Source organism: Branchiostoma lanceolatum, chromosome 9 (assembly GCF_035083965.1).
Source record: "Branchiostoma lanceolatum isolate klBraLanc5 chromosome 9, klBraLanc5.hap2, whole genome shotgun sequence".
NCBI lineage: Eukaryota > Metazoa > Chordata > Leptocardii > Amphioxiformes > Branchiostomatidae > Branchiostoma > Branchiostoma lanceolatum.
In genome coordinates, this window is record NC_089730.1 from 12,316,893 (window position 1) to 12,341,378 (window position 24,486).

At 40.3% G+C, this 24,486-nt stretch overlaps 4 protein-coding genes across 5 annotated transcripts in view; 3 read left to right on the forward strand and 1 right to left on the reverse strand.

Annotated features, from left to right (window-relative positions):
• Positions 1 to 5,256, reverse strand: part of LOC136442244 (carboxyl-terminal PDZ ligand of neuronal nitric oxide synthase protein-like) — a 71,087-nt gene extending 65,831 nt beyond the window's left edge. For both annotated transcript variants that reach the window (XM_066439004.1, XM_066439003.1), the window contains exons 1-2: positions 4,465 to 5,256; positions 3,556 to 3,627 (exon numbers count right to left, since the gene is read on the reverse strand). In XM_066439004.1, the coding sequence (XP_066295101.1) occupies positions 3,556 to 3,627; positions 4,465 to 4,572 (180 nt within the window). In that variant the 5' untranslated portion in view covers positions 4,573 to 5,256. The remainder of the gene's footprint in view (positions 1 to 3,555; positions 3,628 to 4,464) is intronic.
• A 1,354-nt stretch (positions 5,257 to 6,610) lies between these two features.
• LOC136441664 (uncharacterized) lies at positions 6,611 to 10,717 on the forward strand. The gene is made up of 6 exons (XM_066438096.1): positions 6,611 to 6,780; positions 7,710 to 7,794; positions 8,534 to 8,681; positions 8,850 to 8,915; positions 9,173 to 9,337; positions 9,855 to 10,717. Exons 1-6 carry the CDS (start codon positions 6,729 to 6,731, stop codon positions 9,981 to 9,983), a joined length of 645 nt encoding a protein of 214 aa, XP_066294193.1. The 5' UTR covers positions 6,611 to 6,728; the 3' UTR covers positions 9,984 to 10,717.
• Positions 10,718 to 12,207: 1,490 nt separating this feature from the next.
• On the forward strand, positions 12,208 to 16,589 carry LOC136441663 (uncharacterized). Its single transcript, XM_066438094.1, has 6 exons — positions 12,208 to 12,367; positions 13,358 to 13,499; positions 13,889 to 14,036; positions 14,216 to 14,281; positions 14,755 to 14,919; positions 16,171 to 16,589. Exons 1-6 carry the CDS (start codon positions 12,316 to 12,318, stop codon positions 16,279 to 16,281), a joined length of 684 nt encoding a protein of 227 aa, XP_066294191.1. The 5' UTR covers positions 12,208 to 12,315; the 3' UTR covers positions 16,282 to 16,589.
• Positions 16,590 to 18,356: 1,767 nt separating this feature from the next.
• Positions 18,357 to 24,017, forward strand: LOC136441733 (uncharacterized). The gene is made up of 6 exons (XM_066438180.1): positions 18,357 to 18,527; positions 19,791 to 19,875; positions 20,307 to 20,454; positions 20,648 to 20,713; positions 20,892 to 21,056; positions 23,012 to 24,017. The coding sequence occupies exons 1-6, from the start codon at positions 18,476 to 18,478 to the stop codon at positions 23,189 to 23,191; spliced, it is 696 nt and encodes a 231-aa protein (XP_066294277.1). The 5' UTR covers positions 18,357 to 18,475; the 3' UTR covers positions 23,192 to 24,017.
• The last annotated feature ends 469 nt before the right edge of the window (positions 24,018 to 24,486 follow it).

Sequence of the window (24,486 nt, forward strand, 5' to 3'; positions counted from 1 at the left end):
TTTTTCACATTTATCTCTTTATCAGCTTCTAAGAGATCACGAGAACTGTAAAACACGACTTTTCTCCATCTGAATTTTAAAAGAAATCCTTCTCTCCGACCAAAAACAGCAATGGTGTTATCTGATCAAAATCAGGTAATGAAGGGTGTAAAAAATGCCAATACATCACAGCCTAATGAAGCACCAATCAACAACCTTGTTGTAACATCCTCAACAGGTAGACAGTGCTTACTCATCACCCATTCATCACAGCTCCTGCCATTGGACGACAGCCAGAATTTTGAATCCAACCAAAGAAGCCTGAGAAACAGACTTTGGCATTCATTAAGTCCATTCCGATCCAGCCTCCCAGATTTTCTGTTCTCGTATTCCAGGATGCACAAACATTCCGTACAAACAGGGCAGGAATACTGAATCTCAGCTCACCCACAGGCCCATGTTAATGTTTGCTGGGGGCTCCTCACGATTGGGTAGGGTATCCAAACATTTGTTTTACACAGGCAGGAGATTACTGGCACTCAGTCTTGAAAAATAACGACTGCCCCCCGCTGATCGCTCTCACCGCAAAATATCGCTTTATAATCCGAGTCTGTCGTACTGTGGTGGAATAAAAATTGGTACGGTTTCTAGGAGCTGTCGCTTTGACGAAGTGGGTCCGCTCATTATTCAGTGGCTAAAAGGAGGCATAAATAAACAACTGTTACAGACTGACAGGAGGGGACAAGGGCAGTATGCTGGCATGGGAGAATTTACACTCTGAAGGCAAGAACAACCCAATACAAGGGTCTTGGATACAGTTTCAAGCGAGGAGGAAAAATACATCATAAACTTCAAACTATTTCGTATTAGTAGCAATCGCTACAACGTTCAATACTCTATCATGGTTAAATTTACCCCTCCTCATAAAAAAGATCAACTTTGTAAACAGTTATGAAGGCACTTATGAAATTGGTCAATTCAGGCGCCACAAAATTAGCAATCTCTGCCTCGTTTAATTTTTTTTGTATGGAATGTCTTACTAATTGGCAACAAAAATGGAATCACCAATTAACGATCTGGGACTACCCAGCCATGAGGGTTTCCCACCCGATGACAAAAATAACCTCAGACCAGTTCTGTGAGGTCCACCCCTTTGTGTAGAACAGTGTGTACGATCCAGATAAGGGCGGGGATATGCAAATCAACCACAACTATCCAAACTGCCTCTTTTGTCTTTGGGTGGGTGATAGCTGCTCAAGGGATTCACATAAACTGGAGTAAATGTTTGTTTTCTGGACGAAATACAATGTATCTACAGCTAATCGTTTTTTAACACAAGCGTTCAAAAGAAAGAAGATATCTTCTTATCGATATGGAGCTTGTGAAATTGGTCTTCCTCACTCCCTCCTTCCAAATGAATTCCTTCTTGACTCCTGGGACATTCAAGTTGCCCTTCACAATATCTTCCCACTATTTACTCTCCTCGGTTAGCAAACACAAGCTGGGCATGAACTGCAAATATGGCAGCGTAGAACGCACAGCAAGTTCAGCCAACGACGCGCTATAAATTCTAATTGAGGAGCTCCATTTCACACGCTTCCTCAAACATCGTAGTTATGTGACATTAGAGAAACTACGGAAGTAATGACAGACTGGTAAACATTGTACTTCTATCAAAACCAGCGTAACTGTTTACGGCATACCCTGGCACACGAAAATTTATATCCGAAATCTACATTTGAAATGAACCAACTTCACGGACAATGAATGATCGCAGTAAAAATACCGTGGCCGTCCGGTGTAAAACCGTTTAGCGTAGCGTGGGGAGTGCTTGCCTAGCGGCTGAGCGCATGCTGAGTCTACTACATCTGTCAGCTCCTATTCAGAACAGTTCCTGTGACTTCACTTGGCAGTGCAGGGATTATATTTACCCTGACCAGGGCAAGGGAAAGAGGATCCCAACAAACTGTGGGCTCAGAAAATGTTTGATTTGGTCACAAAAAGGGTATCTAGACGGGTACTGTGGTATTTACACACCGATTCTTCTTTACAACTTGTTGTCATTCCTGAGAGGGCCGTCATGATGCCACAAAAATAGTGCAGCCTTCAACCCTTTAAACTGTACGCATGCCAGGAATTTGGAGTGAATATAAAATCATACAAACCAGATGCAGCAGGGCAGAGGACCGTGACCTGATTCTCCTTTATAGAACCAGGAGTCCAAAACAGTTCATTGACCAACATTTGGGACAGACGTATAGGAAACGATGGCTAAATACTGTGATATATATCCTGTATGATCAAAGATGTCCTTGGATTTGGTTAGAAAAATTCTCCATACCGAACCAGGAGTCAAAAATAAAATCAAAATAAAACAAAATACACTGCAATTAAAATAATAAAAACAGTTGTTTTTTTTTTACCAACAGTTGGGACAGACATTATAGTAAATGATGGCTAAATACTCCTGAAATATAATACTGTCAATACAATTCTTTTTTGAACATAAAAATTCTTGCTAAATTCAAGTTTTTGTGAAGGTAAAAAAGACTGACATCTGGTTTAAAAAAAATCAAAACAGTCCTTGGTGCAACAAACAACCCAGTCAACTTTTTCGTGAATAGTGATTGTTTTCACCAAGTGTTTTCACAGAAGACAAAACAGTTTGTACAACTGACAAGTCCTTCCAGTTCAACCATCTGCATTTGGTGGATCACAGAACCCCCTGGCAGTTGAGTGAAAACTCACCAGTTGAAATGGTAATTAGGGAACCCATTACTGATTATCATCTGAAAACTGCTGTGTGTTTTCAGCGGGGTCACAACTTCTGACTTTCAAAACACTGGCTGGTATAATTGTGTGGATAAGGGCAGCTGGCCAGAAAACTGGACGAACCGTACTACGCGAAACAAAAGTGTTTCACGCTGGACTGCTTTGTAGACATACGTGAATGAAATTTTTATCTAACACACTACGCAGCAAGTAGAAATTATGTAGTGTGTCAGTTGGAAAGACTAAAGCAAAAGGGCAAGCCAACTGTAAAAGGAGTGCCACTGTGGTATTGTATACAAGAGGGCCTTTGTGCGATGATGTCACCCAAAATATAACTGTCATCTATAATGCAGGAAAGGCAGCTTATGGATTAGGGATCTTTAGAACCTTTGTTATAGCAAAAGTGGGACGGAGCAGAATAATCAATGTAAAAGAAATGGCCATGTAAGGAGTGCGATAATATGGCTTGTGCAAGAATGGTAAGCGAGAAAAAACAGGGAGCAACCGAAGGGAAAAATTGCATGGCATGTGGACCTGAAACAAAAACGTGCTCTGTAATTTTTCCATAGTATGATTTTTCCCGGCGCGGCCTAACCTTGTTTGTGGCTTTTCCCTTCTTGACTCATAATAAGAACTTCTGACTTAAATCTTATTTCTGGAGGAGTCATTGATTCCAGTTTCCTCAGCAGACAAGCAGAGGTGTCAGGAAGGTGTGTCATTTCCCCAGGTGGGCAGGTTTGTGCCCAGGTGAGGGGGTGATGGTTCACCAGGTGTGTATGTGGTGAGAATGGGAGTGATCCTTACCCGTATTCTCCTCATGGCCGCTACAATCTCCACCCGACTGCTGGGCCTGGGCACATCCAGGGTCCCGATGTACTGTGGGGGAAGTGCAACAAGATATTATTTGTCAAGTCCTAAACTGGATATTAGTACTTATTGGCAAATGAGTAAAATATCTTCATCTGTAATATGATCTACGTAGGTCTGCCAGCAACTTGCATATTTCCTTTTCAGAAGCTACTTTTACTTCATGAAAAGGTTATCAATAAACTATCTCTTCCACTATCAATTTCCACATAATTTATAGACCGTACTGTCAAGGCAGATCAAACAATAAACAATATGTTGGATGTCCCAGAAATTAGATTTTGGCAAATTATGCAAGAGCAAATTTATCTACGCACTAGTAAGTGTGAGTATTTTGGTTATTACTAGTATTCTCCTATGACATGTATTCTATGGTTGCAGTCTTGCAGGATTCTAAAGTATTTTTCCGCCTTGTATTTCTGAGACAGGAAATGTATTGACTTCCATCCTTATTTCCTGAGTTTGGTCTGATGTTTAGGACAGATGTAGGAGGGAGGGGAGGGGCACAGTCTGCTACTTCCCTACAAACTCTACTGTACAACGTGCTGTCATTTCTGTCTAATAAAACAATTTGATACCTTGCAATCAATACCACAATCTCACCAGTTGTGCAAAAAATCGAACTCAGAAAGATTTCTGGCTTCTGTTACAGAAATGCCGGGCATGAATAAAAGGGCTGACACAGGAAGAGAAAAACTCTGGGGAAATGTGATGAAATACAATACACACCCTGTACCACACACGCCCATATCATAAACAGTAAACAACGCCTTTCATATAAGAATACGAATCATCGAAAGGTCACGATAACAACAGGTTAGAGTGTAAGAAGTATGATGTGTTTACCTTGGCTTGGAAGATAATTCCATGTTGGAAAGCTTCCTCGTTATGCAGAGGTATCCTCGAATCGTATCCGTCCTCGACAAGGTCGTAGTCCTTCTTTTTGGAAGGCATGGCGATCTCAGATCTCTTTCCTTCCCTCCAGCCTTACAAATCTCAAGATTACAATAAAGCAGAGGCGACGTTCCTCACGCCTGAATCTTCAACTGGCGCCGATCAGCAGTATATACCTGATCGGGACTCAGTACAGCGATCTCAAGTTGTCTACAGACAAACTCAGTCAACAGTTCAAAATTGGGGGGTTTGAAAACAGCACCAAAACCCGTTGAGATGAGATCAACTCACTTTGTACACGTCCCAACGCTGTGATCGCTCGATTTCACAAACAGACCCCCTTTTTACAGAGACTGTATACACTTGTCCACGGCTGCCAGATGTCCCCGTGGTGTTTGGAGGCGTCCTGTGTGTTTGTAGTACCAACAGAAGACGTGGAAGTGAACTCCTGCCGCAGGTTCAAGCCAACGGCTCCGTCCTCAACTTTTCACCCTCCAAAATGTCGCCAAGATTCCCGTCGGTTTGAACGCACTTCCGCGAGGTGAAAACCGGCGCTGATCTCTCTCTCTATTCCTCGGAAAGATGTTCTGGTGTACCTTCCGTATCTTCCGGTGACATCAAGACCGACTAGACGACAGAAAAGGGAGCATACCAGGACCGGGGAGTCATCCCTGCTCCCAGGGTCGACAACTTCCGCGGTGCCAGAGGAAAGTAGCGAAGCAATCGCGGGTCACGTGGTTCAACCGAACTCGATACTTCGCAGATTTGCATTTCGAGCATCCCGCGTAGCAGCGGCCTCTAGTGACAATAAATAAAATTGCAACCAGTCGATTCGGGCATACCATGCAGCAGCGGCCTCTAGTGATGATAGGTAAAGGTGCAACAGCTCGATCAGCGCCGAAGGACCAACAACTTGTACTCCGTGATTAGCCAATACCATAATATATATTATAGATAAAACCGCCTTGATTCAATACTGACTATTCAATAAATCCCATAAATTGAGCTCAGAATGTCACAACGTTCAACTCTTTTTGCGAGGAGAATGTCTGTCAGGTTGCAAAATTAATCTCCTTCGATAGATGATGCTAGAAAGATGTTGCTTTGATCGGTTATAACACCAATACTAGTATATATATATATATACATGCCGTATTACTAGTACCAAGGAGGTTTCCTTGCTAGGTACATATCAAACTGCCGTAGATTTAGGCCCCGCCCATCGATCTCCATATGAATGAATGAAGACCTTTATTGCACATTTCTGCCACACTTGGCTAAGTACAGGTCGCAACAAAACAAAATCACAAGTACAGTTTACATATACAAAAGAATATGGCTATCGTTAGATAAATTCTACTTCTCCTCGCTTTACGGTTATAGTAAACACTCTCCAGTTTAATTCCGGACTTCCATTTTAATTCCGGACTGACCTCCCATATCTCAGCAACCTTACATCTACTTGGGCTAATATTGTAAACTATAGGTAAAAATGATGTAAGAAATACGTAGCAGCCATCAATGACCCCCTGCGAATTAGCCCAAATCTGCAGAATTCTGCAGAAATCTGCAGATTTCTGTGACCTTGAGCCAGAAATCTGCAGAAATCTGGATCTTGAGCCAGATATCTGAGACTTGAGCCAGATTTCTGGCTCAAGTCCAGATTTCTGCAGATTTCTGCAGAAATCTGGGACTTGAGCCAAAAATCTGGGACTTGAGCCAGATTTCTGGCTCAAGATCCAGATTTCTGCAGATTTCTGGCTCAAGGTCACAGAAATCTGCAGATTTCTGCAGAATTCTGGAGGGTGTTAGTAACGGATATAAAAGAACAGACGTGTTTTTCAATGGGAGGTTTGTCAAGTCGCATTAGGAATATGAATTTTTGTACAGTACTTAAATGTGTGAAGTAGAGAAATAGGTTTTCTACAAGATTATACAGTTCATTTCTTTCTTTAGTATATAATTCACATTCTACCACATACTAGTATATGGCAAAAGGATTTCCAAATATGGCAGTGGGAGGCTAATCAAGTCAAGGCTGCTGGCCCGTGACACTCTCCAGTCCCACAATGCACTTCCAACAAAGATTTCGCGCCATTTTTCATTCTGGAGGAACGAGCGAGACCAAACGGACGCCAGCCCAACAGTCTCTTTGTATGGTATAACTGTTTTTATCTCTATCAAGATATCTGTTCAACTCTGCGTTGTTCCCCAAAATGGCACCTAAGCGCGCAGCCCTGGATACTGAACCAGAGACAGTGGATAAAGGTACGTAGAATATTCTCACACAATCTCAAAACTTTCTGGTGCATATTGTTGATTTGCTTGGATATTTGGACGTTCTATCAACCTCATTGGTTCTATTTACCACAGAAACCGAAGCTGTGCGTAACAAAAGCTTTGTATTACATGTAGTTCTGACTCTTGTTGAAGGCGTTATTACCAAATTATAGGACGAGAAAAATATGATGACCTCCAAAGTTTGAGGAGAACTGTTTTTAGAGTAACGTTAGATTTTTTGCCACTTCAGTTTTTTGCCGATATCGATTGAGTAAGTTTCTAAAACAACCTTAGCAAGAACAAGGCACATAAATTTACCAGGCTAACTTAAGAAATTTAAACCAGTTCCTGTATTATTTTGTTTGAGCTCTGTCAGTCTGTGGTTTGAACTAGAATTTCTGGCGGGACTAGAAATTCTGGCGGGAACGTGACTCGCTGTCAGCGTGTCTAATGAAAACCAGATGTAGATCTGAAAACACAGCCTCATAAATCAAAAGGCGCTTTGGGAGTCGACGAAGTGTGAAATAACCTGTGAATTTCTGTGCTGTATGCCATTGTCTTCTGTTCTCCACTGTCTGGTGGAAGTTTTTTATGGAAAGTTGGACGTATGAATGATGCCGTAGCCCCGCCCACTTCGGTCTAAACATAGAAATGCAAAACTGAATAGCACAAATTTTACTGTTATGCGACCACTCGCTTATTTGTTGAACCATGCATGGCTAAACTGGGAAGAATTAAAGATGATACAGTATCTGAGGATTTCCTGTCGAAAAAATGGAATGATTTTGTGACATAATGGCTACAACTCAAGGTTACTTTTTGTTGCCTGCTACTACTAGCAGTACCAGTATGATACAACATGTTATGAAGCCAGTTTTTATTTGACACTAAGAATGCTTTTGTGTTGCCATCATCAGTGCCCACCAAGCCAAAGCCCAAGAGGAAGAAGCCCAGCCCTCCCAAGGTCCCAAAGTGTGGCTGTAGGGGAGACTGCAGAACAAGGTGATCACAATCTCCTGATAAATAACGTTTCGATGTTTGAAAAAGCTGCAGATGTTGAATTTAAAATGTCCCGCTACCTGATTGGCCGACACCTATAATTTAGGTACAAATGTTCTATAATTAGACTCGACCATTGCGGGAAACCAGACGCAAAAATGTTGCTAAGTTCGCACTGGATGTAGATTGCCAAGTACGGATCTTGGTTTCATACGGTTTTAATCAAGAGTATACTCCTTGCACAAGACAAGTGACAGAGACATACTAGTAGTATCAGTAGTTCATATTTGTATCTATGATCATCCAGTGTTCTCACCAGAATTTTTTCACAGCATAGGGGTCAGGTACAGAAGGCCAACTTTACGCGGTGCAAGTCACACGAGGCGTGCTGAAGACATGACCAGAGTAGGGAGTCTGGCATGTTCCCCCGGAAAATTTGTAAATTCATAACCCAATGAGACATTATTTCATGCATTTTTAGGGATAAATTTTGTGAAGTAGACTTTTTCCTCTGTCACAGCCTCATTTTAAAGCCAAATATGAACTTTTTATGAGATTTATGAAGGGTCACAAGGTTTGTCCCAGAAAGAAACACCCCTATGCTGGTTGAAACACAGCATAGGGCTCCAGATCACAGCATAGGGGGTCCAAATTACAGCATAGGGGGCCCCTATGCTGAAAAGGCCTGGTGAGAACACTGTCATCATGATTTTGATGTTTCCTTATTTACAAATGTTTGCAGAAAATGTGCCTGTGGAAAGAAGGGGGAGGCCTGTGGGGACTCCTGCAAGTGTACTGGCTGCGTAAACCCCTTCAACATCCTCAAGGAGTATAACATCGACTTGTCGGACATAGCCCTGGACACATGTCTCATGGACAACATCTACAAGGTACAGCAGGAGTTAGTACATGTTGAAATGTCCACACATCTGTACCATAATTAAAAAAAGCGATTGACTATTACACATGACATTACCAGTTTAAACAGGTTCAGATTATACCTCGATGTTATGATAAAAGTTTGTTACATATATTTCTATTTTTGTACCCTCATGCAGGTTAAAGACCTACGGGAGCGTCTGGAGCAGACTTATGAAATGGAGTGCTGTGAGGAGTCTGTACAGGTCAGTAATGATGTATTCATTGAGAGACATTGAAGCCCAGAATTTCCTCTGTTGATGCTCAGTATTTTCCATGTTGCACTTCCATGTTATTGATACAACTGTCAGCTGTTGCAGGTCAATACTAAAAGATTGAGGTTGCAGGTTATTATAAACTTCGAAAATTAGGCCCCACTGCACGGTTATCACTTTTTTCATTGTTCAAATTGTAGAAAGGAATGTGTGAGACTTGACTTTGACTTGTGTTTTTCTCCATGCAGCTGAAGGACATGTTGCCCAGGGTGGCCCACTGTCCTGGTGAGGAGTGTGGGTATGAGTGGAAGTACTCCTGGTGTTGGGACACTTTCGTTGATGAGGAGAACCGTCCGAGCTACCACTGTGAGAAGTGCCGCAGGTGTGGGGACTACAGGAGTGACCATTGTGAGGTACTGACCAAGCATTTCCGATCGGCAATTCCCATCGTATACGATATAGCGTTTAAAGTTTATGACTATGGTGTTGCTTTCATTTACCTTCATAACCTTTGGATGCAAATGCTTGATAATATACAGTATGCTAGTGACTAACATGGTTATGGTTAACTTGGTTAACACTTTAAGATGGACTGTTAGTCTGTTACTGATTCATAAGTCATAGTCTGTATGGTCTGCTTGCTATATAAAATGGGTGTGTTTATAGATTTATTAGCGCTTGTAATCATGTTATCTGTATCTTTGTTATATTTTGCCCGACCCTTACCTCTTCACTTGTGAGTTGTGACTTCATTGAAAGGTGTCCTGTAGGCTGATTTGAGCTTCTCTTGAATAAACAAAGTTTACACAAACAAACAAACAAGGAATGTGTGCTTATGACTTAAGTCCTGGCATCATTGCAAAGCAAAAATAGCCTTAGCAAACCAACTAACCAATTAATCATAACTAATTAAGTCACTGTATTTTCCAGAGATGCAACAAGTGCTACTTTGCTGGCCTCACTGGTTTGCCATGCCCATGCAGGGAGAACTATGACTCAGACGTGGACAGTGACGACTCAGATGAGTTCCGTGAAAGAGAAACATGTGCTGTCATGTGAATCTGTGAGGTTCCTGCAGCTTACTGGCACATAACGATTCATGGACCAGTTCATGAGATCACCCCGACCAATCAGACGCACTGACACCCAGATTCGAATCAGCCATTTCCCGACAAATCTCTTTCTAAGTTGCGTTAACGACTAAATCTGACAAAACAAACTCGCCAGTGAGATGGTGGAAGGTGTCAGCTTCCAAAAGATGTTTTCAGATTGACAATTTTGGCACTGTGGAAGTGATTGAATCCGTCCGCGATTTAACGTTTAGAGAAAAGTAGTAGAAACTATTTTTTTCTAAACGTTAAATCGCGGACGGATTCAATCACTTCCACAGTGACAATCTGAAAACATCATTTGGAAGCTGACACCTTCCACCATCTCACTGGCGAGTTTGTTTGGTCAGATTTAGTCATTAACACAACTTAGAAAGGGATCTGTTGGGAAATGGCTGATCTGAATCTGAGTTTCAATGCGTTTGATTGGTCAGGGTGGAGATGGGATGTTGCTTTTTGAAGCCAAATGTAGTGGTTTAGTTTTCAAAGTTTTGTTTTAGTCTTGTATTTAACAAAAGTTTTCAATATTAAACGCTTTTTCTTTTTTTTATGTTTTGAAAGTTGCTTAACCCATCATTATCATGCTATATGATATATAACAAGTCAGCTCACAAAGTATCAGACTTTATGTATTTAGATATACATAGTTGAGATATCTATCATTAAAATGTGATTACTTACAAACGTTATTTCTCTGGTCATTTCCTGTTCACAAACAAGTCAGTTAATCAATCAACCAAATAAATGGTATGATCAATAACATGTCCTGACAAAATAGATCTGATGTATCATGATTTACTATATAAAGATTTTTGATAAAGACGACTTAAGTCGAAACCGGTGGAATTCCGTCTCAGCGCTGTCATTATCCCAGAAGTACCAATGATGATTTACTACAACAATTATATCGACATAGACATTCCAAATGCTGCAAGAATTAAATTCCCATCATTCATCACTACGGAATTATAGACTTTTCGTATCAATTATGCAAATTAGGTCTTCATTTGCATAAAAGTAATATCTGCCCTCCTTCCCAGAGTAAAAAAGTACACAGACAATGCAATGGAGACAAGTGAAATGTGCTAATAAGAAATGCTACAGAATGTAATCTAAGCTGTCCGATTTTCAACCAGTGGGAGACGAAGTAACGTTTTAGTTTTTGGCCTGTCATGTGTTTCTGCATTTTGTGGTAAGCATAACTCCTTGATAGGTTGTGATGATATTTGGTATGTGGGTAGGTCTTAGGAAGATGAAGGTCATGGTCGGTTTTGGGGCCCCTGGTCTGTGACCTTGGTACTGCAGCAGAAATTTTGGTATTTTTTGTCTAGACGTGGTCTGGTCTTAATTTTTTTAGCTTTTGACATAAAGGATGAAGTGGCGTAGGTTTGGTCTACCTAGCAGCTTGCTATGTAACTGCACGCAATGGGGACATTTTTGTTCAGATCTTTTAAGGAGGATAACTGAACAAAGTAATGGCGGATATTAGATATGCAGGTAGCTTAGACAGATGTACACAATGAAATGCAAATAAGGGCTTAATGTGCATTGGGGAAAATCTGTAATTTTTCAAAAAGGACTTTAAAGGTACGTAGTGTAGAATTTTGGGGCCAAAACTGCAAATATTCTAAATTTGATAAATCTCAGTTCAGATTTCATTTCCGCGGAGACTCTAAAGCTATAATAAGTTTGGATTCCAGGCTAGATCCGTACCCCCGTACCGGGTGCAAAAAATGTCCATACCCCCGTTCGAAACTGTACGGGTATTTATATATACTGTGAGCATAACGTTATATAATAATATCAAGCAAAAACGCCCGTCTGCAGTCGCCTCGGCTACGCGAGTCTATCTTTGAATGAACTCCACGCCCATGCAGCTTTAGTTTACCACAGTTGTATGACTGCCATGAGATTGAAGCATACACGTAGAACAGTTTTCGGGCTTTAGGCCTCCTCCCATTACGTATCATACCATGTGAATGGAACTCAACATTTTTCAAGCAAAAATGCCTGTCAGTTTGCAATATTAATCTCTTTCGATAGATGTCGCTAGAAAATGCCGTAGATTTCAACTCCGCCCATCAACCTCCATATATGGGAAGAGAATTTCCATATATGGCAGTGGAATGAACCGGCCTTCCCACAATGCACTTCGAACTTTGGTTTCCCGCCAGTTTTCATTCTGGAGAAATAAGTGGGACCAGACGGACGTCAGAAGTCTTCTTGTTGAACTGTTTTTTTCTCACGCAAGATATCTGATCAACTCTCCGTTGTTCCCCAGAATGGCACCTAAGCGCGCAGCTCTAGATACTGAACCGGACACAGTGGACAAAGGTATGTAGAAAATTTTCAGGATAGAACTTTCTGATGGTGCATATTGATATTTATTTAATTTGCTTGGATCAAATTATCTTATACCGTACTTGAACCTACTTGGACATTGGATATTTACCGCAGAAACTGAAGCTGCCCCCGTATAACTAGCTTTGTAGTAGATGTAGTCCTGAATCTTGTTGAAGACGTAAAAATATTAACCAGATTATACATATAGGACGAGAAGATCATGGCCTATTTAAAGAACTAGGGGAACTGTTTTTAGAGAAGATTCCCTTTATTTTTGCCACTACAAAAAAGTTTTGGCCAACTGATAAAGTTCAGGACCATAAACAACCATAGGAATAGGCCCATGTATTTACCTGGCTAACGAATTGAACCAGATCCTGTAGTATTTTGTTTGAACTCTAGTTTGAACTAGAAAAAAAATTGGCGGGACTAGAAATTCTGGCGGGCCGGGGACGTGATTTGCTGTCAGCGTGTCTAATGAAAACCAGATCTGAATACACACCCTCTTCTGTCATGTCTGTCTGTATGTGAAACAAAAGGCGCTTATTTGGGAGAAGCCGAAGTGTGAAATAACCTGTGAATTTTTGTGCTGCATGCCATTGTCTTCTGTTCTCTACTGTCTGGTGGAAGTTTCTTATGGAAAGTTTGAAGTGTGAAATGATGTCGTAGCCCCGCCCACTTCGGTCAGAACATAGAAATGCAAAACTGAAATGTAGAAACGCTGAAATCTTATTGTTATGGGTTATGCAGCCAGTCTCAGAGTTGAACTTTGCACGCCTGAACTTTTAAAAGACAAATGCAAGAACAATTCAATAAAATTGAATTGACTGACTGCCATCTCTGTTACGAGTAGTTTTTTTTCCTTCTGTGATAATCTACTTAAAAAGAAAAATCAGATATAAAACCAGTCTTGGTTTGACGCTAACAATGTTAATTTGGAAATAAGCTATTGAAATAATGCTTTTGTATTTCCATTGTAAGTGCCCACCAAGCCGAAGCCAAAGAGAAAGAAGCCCAGCCCTCCCAAGGCCGTAGTGCCCACCAAACCGAAGCCCAAGAGGAAGAAGAAGCCCACCCCTCCAAAAGTACCAAAATGTGGCTGCAAGGGGGACTGCAGAACAAGGTCATCATTACCTCCATCTGTGTTATAGCAAGGAGGTTAACCTCCTTGGTTATAGCTTAGTTTGATGTTTAAAATTTGACTGCCCTATGGGGTCATTGAATGCCATGCGAACAGTCTGAGATTGAATAAAGATTGGATGATTTAAAAGATTTGTGGGAAAGCGTATGTATCTGTATCTGTACTGAATTTGCTACTTCTAGTACATCGTAATTGACATGTTCTACACTAGATATAGAAAAAAAGAACCGAAGTAAGGATTTTGGCTTGACACAGTATTTTTCCAGAATGTATCTGAACTAGACAAGCACCAGAGGCACCGTGTTTGTTGTTGCATCTATAAAACAGCTCAGTGCATGATTTTGATCTTTCCCTATTTATTATTGTTGCAGAAAATGTGCCTGTGGAAAGAAGGGGGAGGCCTGTGGGGACACCTGCAAGTGTACTGGCTGCGTAAACCCCTTCAACATCCTCAAGGAGTACAACATCGACTTGTCGAACGCAGCCCTGGACAACTGTCTCATGGACAACGTCTACAAGGTACAACAGGAGTTATACATGTTGAAACGTCCACAAAGCAGCACCATGTATAAAGAAAAGCAATGGACAGTTACACATGACATTATCAGATTTTAAGCAATTTGAATTGTAGCACTTCGTACCTCATTGATATTATGACGTTACAGACTTTGTATTTGTATGTGTGTACCCTTGTGCAGGTTAAAGACCTACGGGAGCGTCTGGAGCAGACTTATGAACTGGAGTGCTGTGAGGAGTCTGTACAGGTGGGTGATATTGAATGCATGAAGACATTCATTGTACACATATACCCACTGGGTTAAGTACAGGTCACAACAAAAGAATAGTATACAGATACATCAATACATTGTCAAATTACTACAGGAATTATAAACTACATGGATTCGACTTCTCGCTTCTTCGTAATAGTAAATATGTAAGAGCAAATATGGTTAACAATCAATGGTTTGTCTTAGCTCATTTAGATAATGTATTCATGTCAAGAGAGACATTGAAGCCCACTGAGAATTTCTTAGTGAGTACATCTGTTAATTTAAGTATTTTCAATGTTGCACTTCTGTGTAACAACTGTCAAGCTGTTGCATGTCAATACCGAAAGATGGGGATTACAGGGTATTTCTAATACCTAGCAGCACTAAAATTTGAAAATCAGACCCTGCTGTAGAAAGGAATGTGTGAGACTTATCCTTGATTTTGACTTGTGTTTGTCTCCATGTAGCTGAAGGACATGCTGCCCAGGGTGGCCCACTGTCCTGGTGAGGAGTGTGGGTATGAGTGGCAGTACTCCTGGTGTTGGGACACCTTCGTTGATGAGGAGAATCGTCCGAGGTACCACTGTGAGAAGTGCCGCGGATGTGGAGACTACAGGAGTGACCATTGCAGGGTAACCAAGTATTTCCAATCAGCAATTGTCACTGTTTAAGCAATGAGGTTTTATATACTAGTAGATAAAACCTCCTTGGTTTAAGCTCTATCATGTAGCTCTGAGAATTCATGACTGACTTGACATTTATCTTCTTAACTTTTCAATGTAACTATTTCTGAAAATATAGTAAGTCTAAGCAGATATAATTATGGTTAAATTAAGAGTGTAAGATGAACCAGACACTGTTAGTGGTAATAATCAATAAGTCACAATCTGCATGGTCTGCTTGATATACTGGCTCACAAGGAAAGATGAGTGCATTGATACTCTGTGTCTATACATTTATTAGTACTTAAATGATATAGCTGCACTATGTAGGATTTGCTCAATACAGAAAGTCAATTTTCCTACCATTTCTTTACATAGTAAGTTGAATAAACTTTGTAGAATGACATACCAGTACTCAGGAAGGAATGTTACAACACCATTGCACCATATAAACCAGTTTTAAACTGCGAACTTTCAAAGAATACAAGGCCAGTTGACAGTTGGGGCAGTGTGGCCACACATGGCTTATCAGCCAACTGCCCAGTGGGGTGCCTGATTACAGTTCACCACACCAAACCTCCTTACCCGAGTTCTAGCAGTTTTGAACGGGAAAATCTGCTTTATCAGAGCCCTACAAACTTCGCTAAATTCATCATTATATTTTATCCTTATTCAAAAAGATAGGAGTGTTTTCGAAGAAGATGATCTTCATAACATCAGCTGTTATCTAGATCCACTGAAGTGTCGCTAACGGTAATTAGCCTACCCAGGGGTCCTGCCAGTGTGCAGGATGTTGTTGTTTACACCAGGACGGTCTATGTTGAGGTGGTGTCACAGACTTTTGCAGCTTATTTTTGCACAGTTAAAAAGCACCATACCGGTACATGCCAGAAATAGAAGAATTAATGATGGAAATATGCTGAAAAGTGGTTGTCCATGTCACTTGCATTTAGATTTGTTCATAAGAATATTTTCATTTTTTTGCGCCAAAATGTTACATAGTGGGCCTTTAAATCATGTTATCTGTATCTTGGTTATATTTTGTCCAACCCTTACCTCCTCACTTCAATGAGGCTGATTTTAGTTTCTCGTGGATAAACAAAGTTCAAACAAGCAAACTAGAAATGTATGCTCATGGCTAGTCCTGGCATAACTGCTTTGCAAAATATCCCTTTGCAACCAGCTAACTAACCAACCGATTGATCCATTTGTATTTTACAGCGATGCAACAAGTGCTACTTTGCTGGCCACTCAGGGTTTCCATGCCCGTGCAGGGGCAGGGGGAAAGGTGGTGGTGGACGTGGGAAAAGAGAAGATTGTACCGTGATGTGAATCCTTCCAATTCCTGCATGTTACTGGCAAATAACGTTACAAACGTGACATGGACCAGTTCAAGAAATAGGGCGTAACCTTTACGTAGTGGTTTAGCATTTACCTTTTGTTTTAGCCTCAGATTTAACAAAAGCTTTCATTATTAAACACTTGTTTTTAAAAAAATTTTGAAAGTTGTTTAACCCATCATTATCATGCTATACGATATACGTCAGCTCACAAAGTATCAGACTTTATGTATTTAGATATACATAGTTAAGATATCTGTCATCATCATCTGTCATTAAAATATGGTTGATTACAAACAAGTCCTTTCTCTGGTCATTTCTTGTTCACAAACACAAACAAGTCAGTTTATCAACCAACCAACCAACCAACCTTCCAAATAAATGGTATGATCAGTAACATGTCCTGAAAAAAGAACCTGACTAATCATGTTTTACTACCTTTATTGCCTTGACAAAACTTTTCACAAAAAGTACAAATATATAAAGAGAATTCAAACTCTACAACTGGATACGAATTCGGAGATTTATTTCCGGACGTTTCGAGTGACATCCATCACTCTTCTTCAGCGTCACTAAAATGAACTAGCAGAACTAACCAGTCCTGTTTACAATAACTAGAAAAACCGGTTTTACATGGCAAGTCCCAGGTACCGGAGAGTTCTACGCGATCTGTGTGATTTGCCATGTAAAACCGGTTTTTCTAGTTATTGTAAACAGGACTGGTTAGTTCTGCTAGTTCATTTTAGTGACGCTGAAGAGAGTGATGGATGTCACTCGAAACGTCCGGAAATAAATCTCCGAATTCGTATCCAGTTGTAGAGTTTGAATTCTCTTTATATATTTGTTACCTGGATGTCTAACCTTCACAAACGTAAAAAGTACAAATATTATGAAGAATTTGCACCATTTTGCTGGTGTTACATCTATTGATCTTTATTGTTCCCAAAATGTCATTTATCTGAATTATTTAACTGGACAATCATTCCAGGCTGCATGAGCAATAAGTAAATAATGGAAATTCCATATTGGAAAGCAAAGGACAGCCCATAAATTATGAGTAAAGGGAGTAAAATACTAGGATAGAAAGTGTATCTTGTATCTGTATACTAGTCACAGGTCCAGAGGACAACTCTCCACATTAGTCTGATTGTAAAACAGAAGATAATGATTAAGACACCAGTTAAATCTTTGAGACTCAAGAAAGTTATCATATAATAGTAACGTTAATGTTGCATGTACTTTACTATAATAGTAATGTTACTGCATAGTATAAACAATGTGTTTAAACAATAGGTATTTTTATTTGAAGAGTATTTCCTGAGGACTAATGTAACGCTAATTATAAGAAAGTACACAGGCATTGCAAGATAACTGGTGACAAGTGAAATTTCTTATATGAAATACCGCGGAATACAATCTAAGCTTCTTGGGTTTAAAGGGGCCCAACGCAATATTAGGGCCTAAAAATAGGATCTTGAAAGTTTATTTAGTCGTTTCTATACACGATTAGTTCAAAACAACACTATCACAATGTACAGAGACGTCCATGATGCAAAAGTATGAAGTCATTGTGATGTGAGAACTCACTAAAAATCGTCGCTGGGGTTTTTGTAGGCTCAGGAGTCTAAGGGGATCATCATATGGCACGTTTTTGCGAGATTTTAAAATGCTCAAAGTATGAAGTTATTACGCAAATGACCCGTCAATACCATAAAGATTTCAGAACTATTTCCATTTGTTGCCCTTATATTGCTTTGGGCGCCTAGAAGACAAAGTGTCTTTCTGTAATGAATGGGTTTTGTAAAGTTTTTTTTTTTCGTCAGTAAACATTTGGAAATTGTGACTTCTTTGAATATTTTTTCCATCCAGATATTCGTTAGAGGGGCAGTTGGAGATAACTCTTTATACATGTGATGCTAGTAACTCTTCCCAAGGAGGTTATTCTATATAACCTCATTGCTCTTCCGAACAAGCTGCATCTGGGATGGGAATCCAGCAGACTTGCAATGTCCGCATTTATCGCCAGATGTCGCTGTTAAAAGACCTCCCAGAATGCATCTGGACAAAGTTCGCGCCATTTTTTATTTTGGACGAAGTGGCGGGACGAGACAGACGTCAACTCTGCAATCTTCTTGTAAAACTGTTTTCCTCAGTAAACATTTCAAACTCCCTCGAGTTTCCTCAGAATGGCATCCAAGCGCGCAGCTGTGGATACAGAGCAGCAGGCAGCGGGCAAAGGTACGCTACAAATCTCAGGAAGTTTCCGGGTGCATAAGGTACCCAAATTTTTGCTTGGAATTTTGGACGTGACCTAACGCGTCAACTTTCATAAATAGAACTTCCTTGCTTACACGTAACGTTATATTTCAGTTGTAACTGTAGCTGTAGCTGATACTACAACGGCCATTTTACCACTGAAACTGAAGTTGCACGAATGGCATACTTTGTAATCGTAGCAGTTCTTATTGAAGGGGTAAAATTAACATAATATTGTCTCAAGATAAAGCTTCAAGTTCGAGGGAAAGAAATTTTGTCATCTTCAGTTTTTATCACGACCTTCCGTCGATTGAATACTACTAGTAGTAGTTTTGAACAAGAACCCAGAATTCACATGGTCAGTGAATGTCTGGTTTCATTCTGAGGAAAACAGTTATATACACCAGTTCTGTTGTTTTTGCCGCCTAAATCGTGAATGGCGGGAAAGTTCTTTGCTGTCACTCATTCAGTTCTACATGTCAATAGCTAATGTATACCAGATGTGGATTTGAGTACACCACAGTGCTCTGTCTGGTATGCAAAAACAAACGTGTGAAATGAATGGCCTGCCTGATTTGTGCTGTAAATGCCATGCTCTATTGTCTACTGTCTGGTGGTTTGTTTGTTTTTTTGTTTGTTATGGAAAGTTTTCAGTGTGAAATGCTCACATTATATTTAATCCGATGTGTAAAACAAAAGAGCTTTGAGGGAAGCTGAAGTAATACATGTAGTGTGAAATAACCCGTCTGATTTGTGCTGTGTGCCATTGTTATCTATTGCCAGACCGAAGTTTGTAATGAAAAATTGAGGTGAAATGAAGAGTGCCCCAAAACTGGAAACCTAAATTCCTACATGGCTGAAGTTTCTACCCTACTCCACTCTACTGTTGAACCAGGAGACCGTACCCATAGCCCTGCCCACCTCTGCCTAAACATAGAACTTTTATTAGGATAGAAAATAAGAAATACAAAACTATATTATCGCACTAATGTGCAGTCAATCTCCTATTGGCTGAACTGTTAATTCTAACGGACACATAAAGACAATATTGATATACATGGACATGTATTGAAAGGTTGAGAAGAAAAATGGAATTGTAAAGAGTCAACACAAATGACGTAATTGTTAATTCCATGTATGCAATGATTATCTATGAACATTTATGAGAAAGTAGACATTAAAAAGAATGGCACATAGTCTTAATCAAACACATGTAACAAAAGTTCTGTTTGTTTCCACTTTCAGCACCTGCCAAGCCAAAGGCCAAGAAGAAGAAGCCCAGCCCTCCCAAGGCCCCAAAATGTGGCTGTAGAGGGGACTGCAAGTCAAGGTGATAGTTAACCCCTTGGATATTCTTCAGTATAATACATATAGGACAGATATAGTAAGCCTTGTAACTTCGCAAGACTAACATTTTGCCCCACAATTTTAGGATTGGATGACAATCAATATCGTGGAGACCTACTATGTACTAGTATTTTTTAACCTCCTTGCTTGTGGCTTGATGTCTGCTCTGTAACATGTGTGTACATGAAACAGGTCATGTAAAACATGGAATAATCAATTTTACAAGTGTGATGTTCATAATCTTAGGGCTGATCCCCTTATTTCTCAGCTGTGAGAGACAGATATGCATCAAGTGTATGAGGAGTTGGCTTTTCTACTCACAGGTGTCAGTCTTGAGTCTGAATAAAAATAGCATAGCCCTTTTCTGTAAAAGATGGAACTTTTAGATTCTCATCTTGTTCGTTATTGTTGCAGCAAATGTGGCTGTGGAAAGAAGGGCGAGGCCTGTGGGGACTCCTGCAAGTGTACTGGCTGCAAAAACCCCTTCAAGATCCTCAAGGAGTATAACATTGACTGTGTGGCAGCAGCCCAGGACAAATGTCTCATGGACAACATCTTCAAGGTACAACAGACTAACAGTGTAGCTTGTTAATGTACATGTTAAAATGTTGTGTTTAAGGACACACAGCCAGTTCAGCAGCACCTTATATAAAGAAACGCAATTGACAATTACACATAACATTGTGTACTTCATTGATGTTATTATAAGGGTTGTATTTCAAACCATCATACCCCATTTTCATACCCTTGTGCAGATTGAAGATCTGAGAGGCCGCCTGGAGCAGAGTCATGAACTACAGTGCTGTGGGAGCGAGGTACAGGTGCGTTGAACAGCTTATATAAGTGTCTGGTCTATGTGCTTCAGTAAAGACTGTCTACGGCCTAAGTGAAAAACTATTAGATGGTTCTTTTTTCTTAGCAATCGCTTCTGTAAACTGTCTAAACAGAGGTTTGTGACTAGCCTTGAATTAAGTTGTACTCATGTTTGACTACCTCCAGCTGAAGGACATGTTCCCTGGTGTTGCGACCTGTCCGGATGACGACTGTGGGGGTGAGTGGCAGTACTCCTGGTGCAGCAATGACTTTGTTGATGAGGAGAATCGTCCCAGGAACCATTGTGGCATCTGCCGCGGGTGTGGGGACTACAGGGATGCTCATTGTGAGGTAACCAAGCAGTGGTAGAAATACTTTTTTTCAGTGTTCTGCAATATTGCCGAATGTCAAAATTTTTTTCTGCAATTTGAAAATATTTTCTGCAAATACACATGCCTCCATACTACAGCCTTCACAACTTAATAATGCCTACTTCAGGGCTCGAAATACTGGGTGCATGTGCACCCAGTGCACCCAATTTTGGAGCTGTGCACCTAATTTCTTATGCACCCAAATATTTTTGTACGGTTTAATGTGTAAAGGTATCACTGCACACTAGTAGACAGCATATTCTTGACATCTAAGTGTAAGAAAATAATAAAATCTTTGTTGTAGTACTTGTTTAAGATTTTGATGGTAGAATTTGAGTTAAATTCGATTTTGAAAGCTTCAAAACTGCGTGCCGAGATCACGTGCCTTCACACGCATGAAGAGGAACAGTATAAATTAGGTTTGTCATTAGGTTTTGCTTACAATAGTTACATTCTACTTTATTTTATGTGGTGCACCCAAAATTTTTTTGGTGCACCCAATTTTTTAGGTTTTAAGAGGAATAACATGCATGTGTGTGAAAAATATTCAAATTAATAGCAAAAATTGCAACAGCAAAAAGTATATTTATTCAATATCAATCAAATCAAATATTCGTTTGATCATTTCAGTATGTGTATCAAAATTAAAAACAAATTCAACAGCCTGCCTGATAAGGAGGACAAGGGCATTATATCCTTGCGAGAAATACGTGTTCCGATTCGTATCATAATTGATAAATAAGATCGCACGACCTGTGACACAGCCACAGCCCACAGAAAACATGACAAAAACCGAGAAAAAAATGTAAAATTCAAAATAAAACGCCTCTACGCAAACCTTGGCCTCTGTGTAGTTTTTTGGATAAATCTGAAACATTGCTATCGGTTTCAAACATCGGACTCCGACTTCGGACATTTGGGGAGACTCCAGAGACGGCCCGGTGATGTTAGTTTTTCACGTGGATGCCTCCCTCCCCACTGTGTCGGCACAGGAGAAAATGTTCCGCCTTTTCCACACAAGGTGGTGCTCAATATCTATCCGAGTGGTTCTCAACTTCATCGCTGCCATCTGAGCTTCAAGGACCACGGGCTAATGCAGTGGCCACCGTTTCGTTCCTTCTGTCATCGCGCCCATGCCCCGAGTTCGGGCTTTGATTATGAAGAAATCGCATGCTTGCGACATGGTTGTTTACGCTAGAAACATCCGGGAATTGTTTTCCCGACTTTTGCCGACCCCGAGATCGTGACCGCGGAGATTAGCGAGGGTTGACGGAAATGCACGAATTTGACATTTTCTCACATGATTCGTCCCCGAAGTTATCACGGAAAGTGTCGAAACCCCCCGAAAAAACTGACCTCAAGTGGCACCAGGCAGTCGGAACGCACCGAAACGCCGCCATCTCGCGCGGCGCTGTGGGCTTCAGTTTATTTACAGCGCCGCTAGTTTGCTTAGTACTAGTATTAAAGTCTAAATAATCTCCTGAATTGAGAGCCATTGAATCCCGAGTCTGATTTTTTTCTTATGCAAAATTGCAGATTGTTTAATTTTTCTTCTGCAATCTTGAAAATCTTTATGCAATTTGCAGATTGCAGACGGGTATTTCGAACGCTGCCAAGTGTTGTGTGTTTCTAATCTAGCAGTGTCAATGTTCTCCTGCTCTACTATGTTGATATGATAGTTGTTGATTTAGTTCTTGTCTTCCATACTCCTCATTTATGTTTATAATCTTGCTTGAGATTATAGTTACAGCTAACATATGACTATAGATAACAGCATTGGATTGGCCATTTATTGTAACACGATTTCTACTATTATAGGATTCTTAAGTTGCATGATTTACTTGGCTCATGATGCAATCTATTTTGATAGCTAGTCTTGGCATCCCTGTTTTGAATAGACTTAACCAACCGGTCATCACTGTATTCTCCAAACAGAGATGCAACAAGTGCTACTTTGCCGGCCTGTCTGGTTTCGAGTGCCCCTGCAAGGATCGGCCCCCAAAGCCAAAGGGAGGCATGGGCTCTCTGGGCATGATGTTGTGGGCCATGCAGCACTTCGCTGGGGACGACAGCGACAGGCTCAGTGATGAGTCGGACAACGGAGGCTTCTTCTAAAACAGCCCTGTGAGATCAAACAACTGTGCAGACAGCACTGCTAAAATTGTTTGATCATGTTTTCCCCTGAGATTGGCCTGCTAGGTGTATTTGTGCCTGTTTTACCACTAATGTATCCACTATAACCTGACATGTTCTATCATAAAAAGTCGGTTATCTAGTGAGAAATGTGCCAAAGTTGATATTTTACTGTAATGCTTGATTGGCCTGCAGTGGCTCATTAGTTTTAGTTTTTATATACATGTATGGCATGTAAAGAGTGTATTCCTGCAACAGATACACTCTTCCATAAGGCATGGATTTGAGTTGAAGATTTTAGACACACGAATCGATGATCATAAAGGAAAAGCTAACAGCCAGCCAAAGTTGTGGAAAAGGATACAGCTATTATATTTTTATATAAACCTATTTGGTAAGTTTTGTTCAGTTCACTGTTACTTGTTTAAATGGGAAACAAAGAACTTGTTCATGTCCTGAACATCAGGATCTTTTAAGAACACAAATATTATGTTTATTTTGTTAATAGCAGAGGATTTCCCATGTAAGCCTGATATTTAATGCAGGACACACAAACAAGTTATCATTAACACTAGTTTATTGGTTTGTTTCATGTTTTAAAAAGTTGTGTTAACCCAAGCATACGGGCTATCCATTCTTCTTATGCCATGTATGTTTACAACGATTCAGTTCTAATATAGATCCCTTACAGATGTTTTGTTGGTGTTAACTCTACTAGGGCTGCACATTACTACAAAATCCTACATACATTTATGTTTACATTGTTTGACATTAAAATGTCATGGCCGGGATAATGGCCCACAACAAACCTGCTCTTGTCAATTCCTGCCAAACCTTCACCACTTATTCCTTATATCAAAAGCTATCTACCACTCAAAAATAGCATGTCCAGGATAAAAGATCCAAAAGCTGGAAGTTCTGCCGCAGTACCAAGGTCACACACTAGGGGGCCCAAAATGGACCTTGCCCTTCATCTTACCAAGGCTTACCCACATACCAAAAATCATTAAAATCCTTTGAGAGGTTCTTAAGTTATGCCAAATTTGGGCTCATTTGAAAGGTCTTTTGATCAGAACATGTAATCTGAAAACCGACTTCACATATCGTGCGCTATTTGTCTTAGCTCTTAAGATCTTTAAAGACACTTATCTTCTAAACAAAGCACGATGTACGAAATCGGTTTTCAGATTACATGTTCTGATCAAAAGACCTTTCAAATGAGCCCAAGTTTGGCATATTCAGAAACCGGGTTACGGCTATTTTGAAGTTAGGGTTAG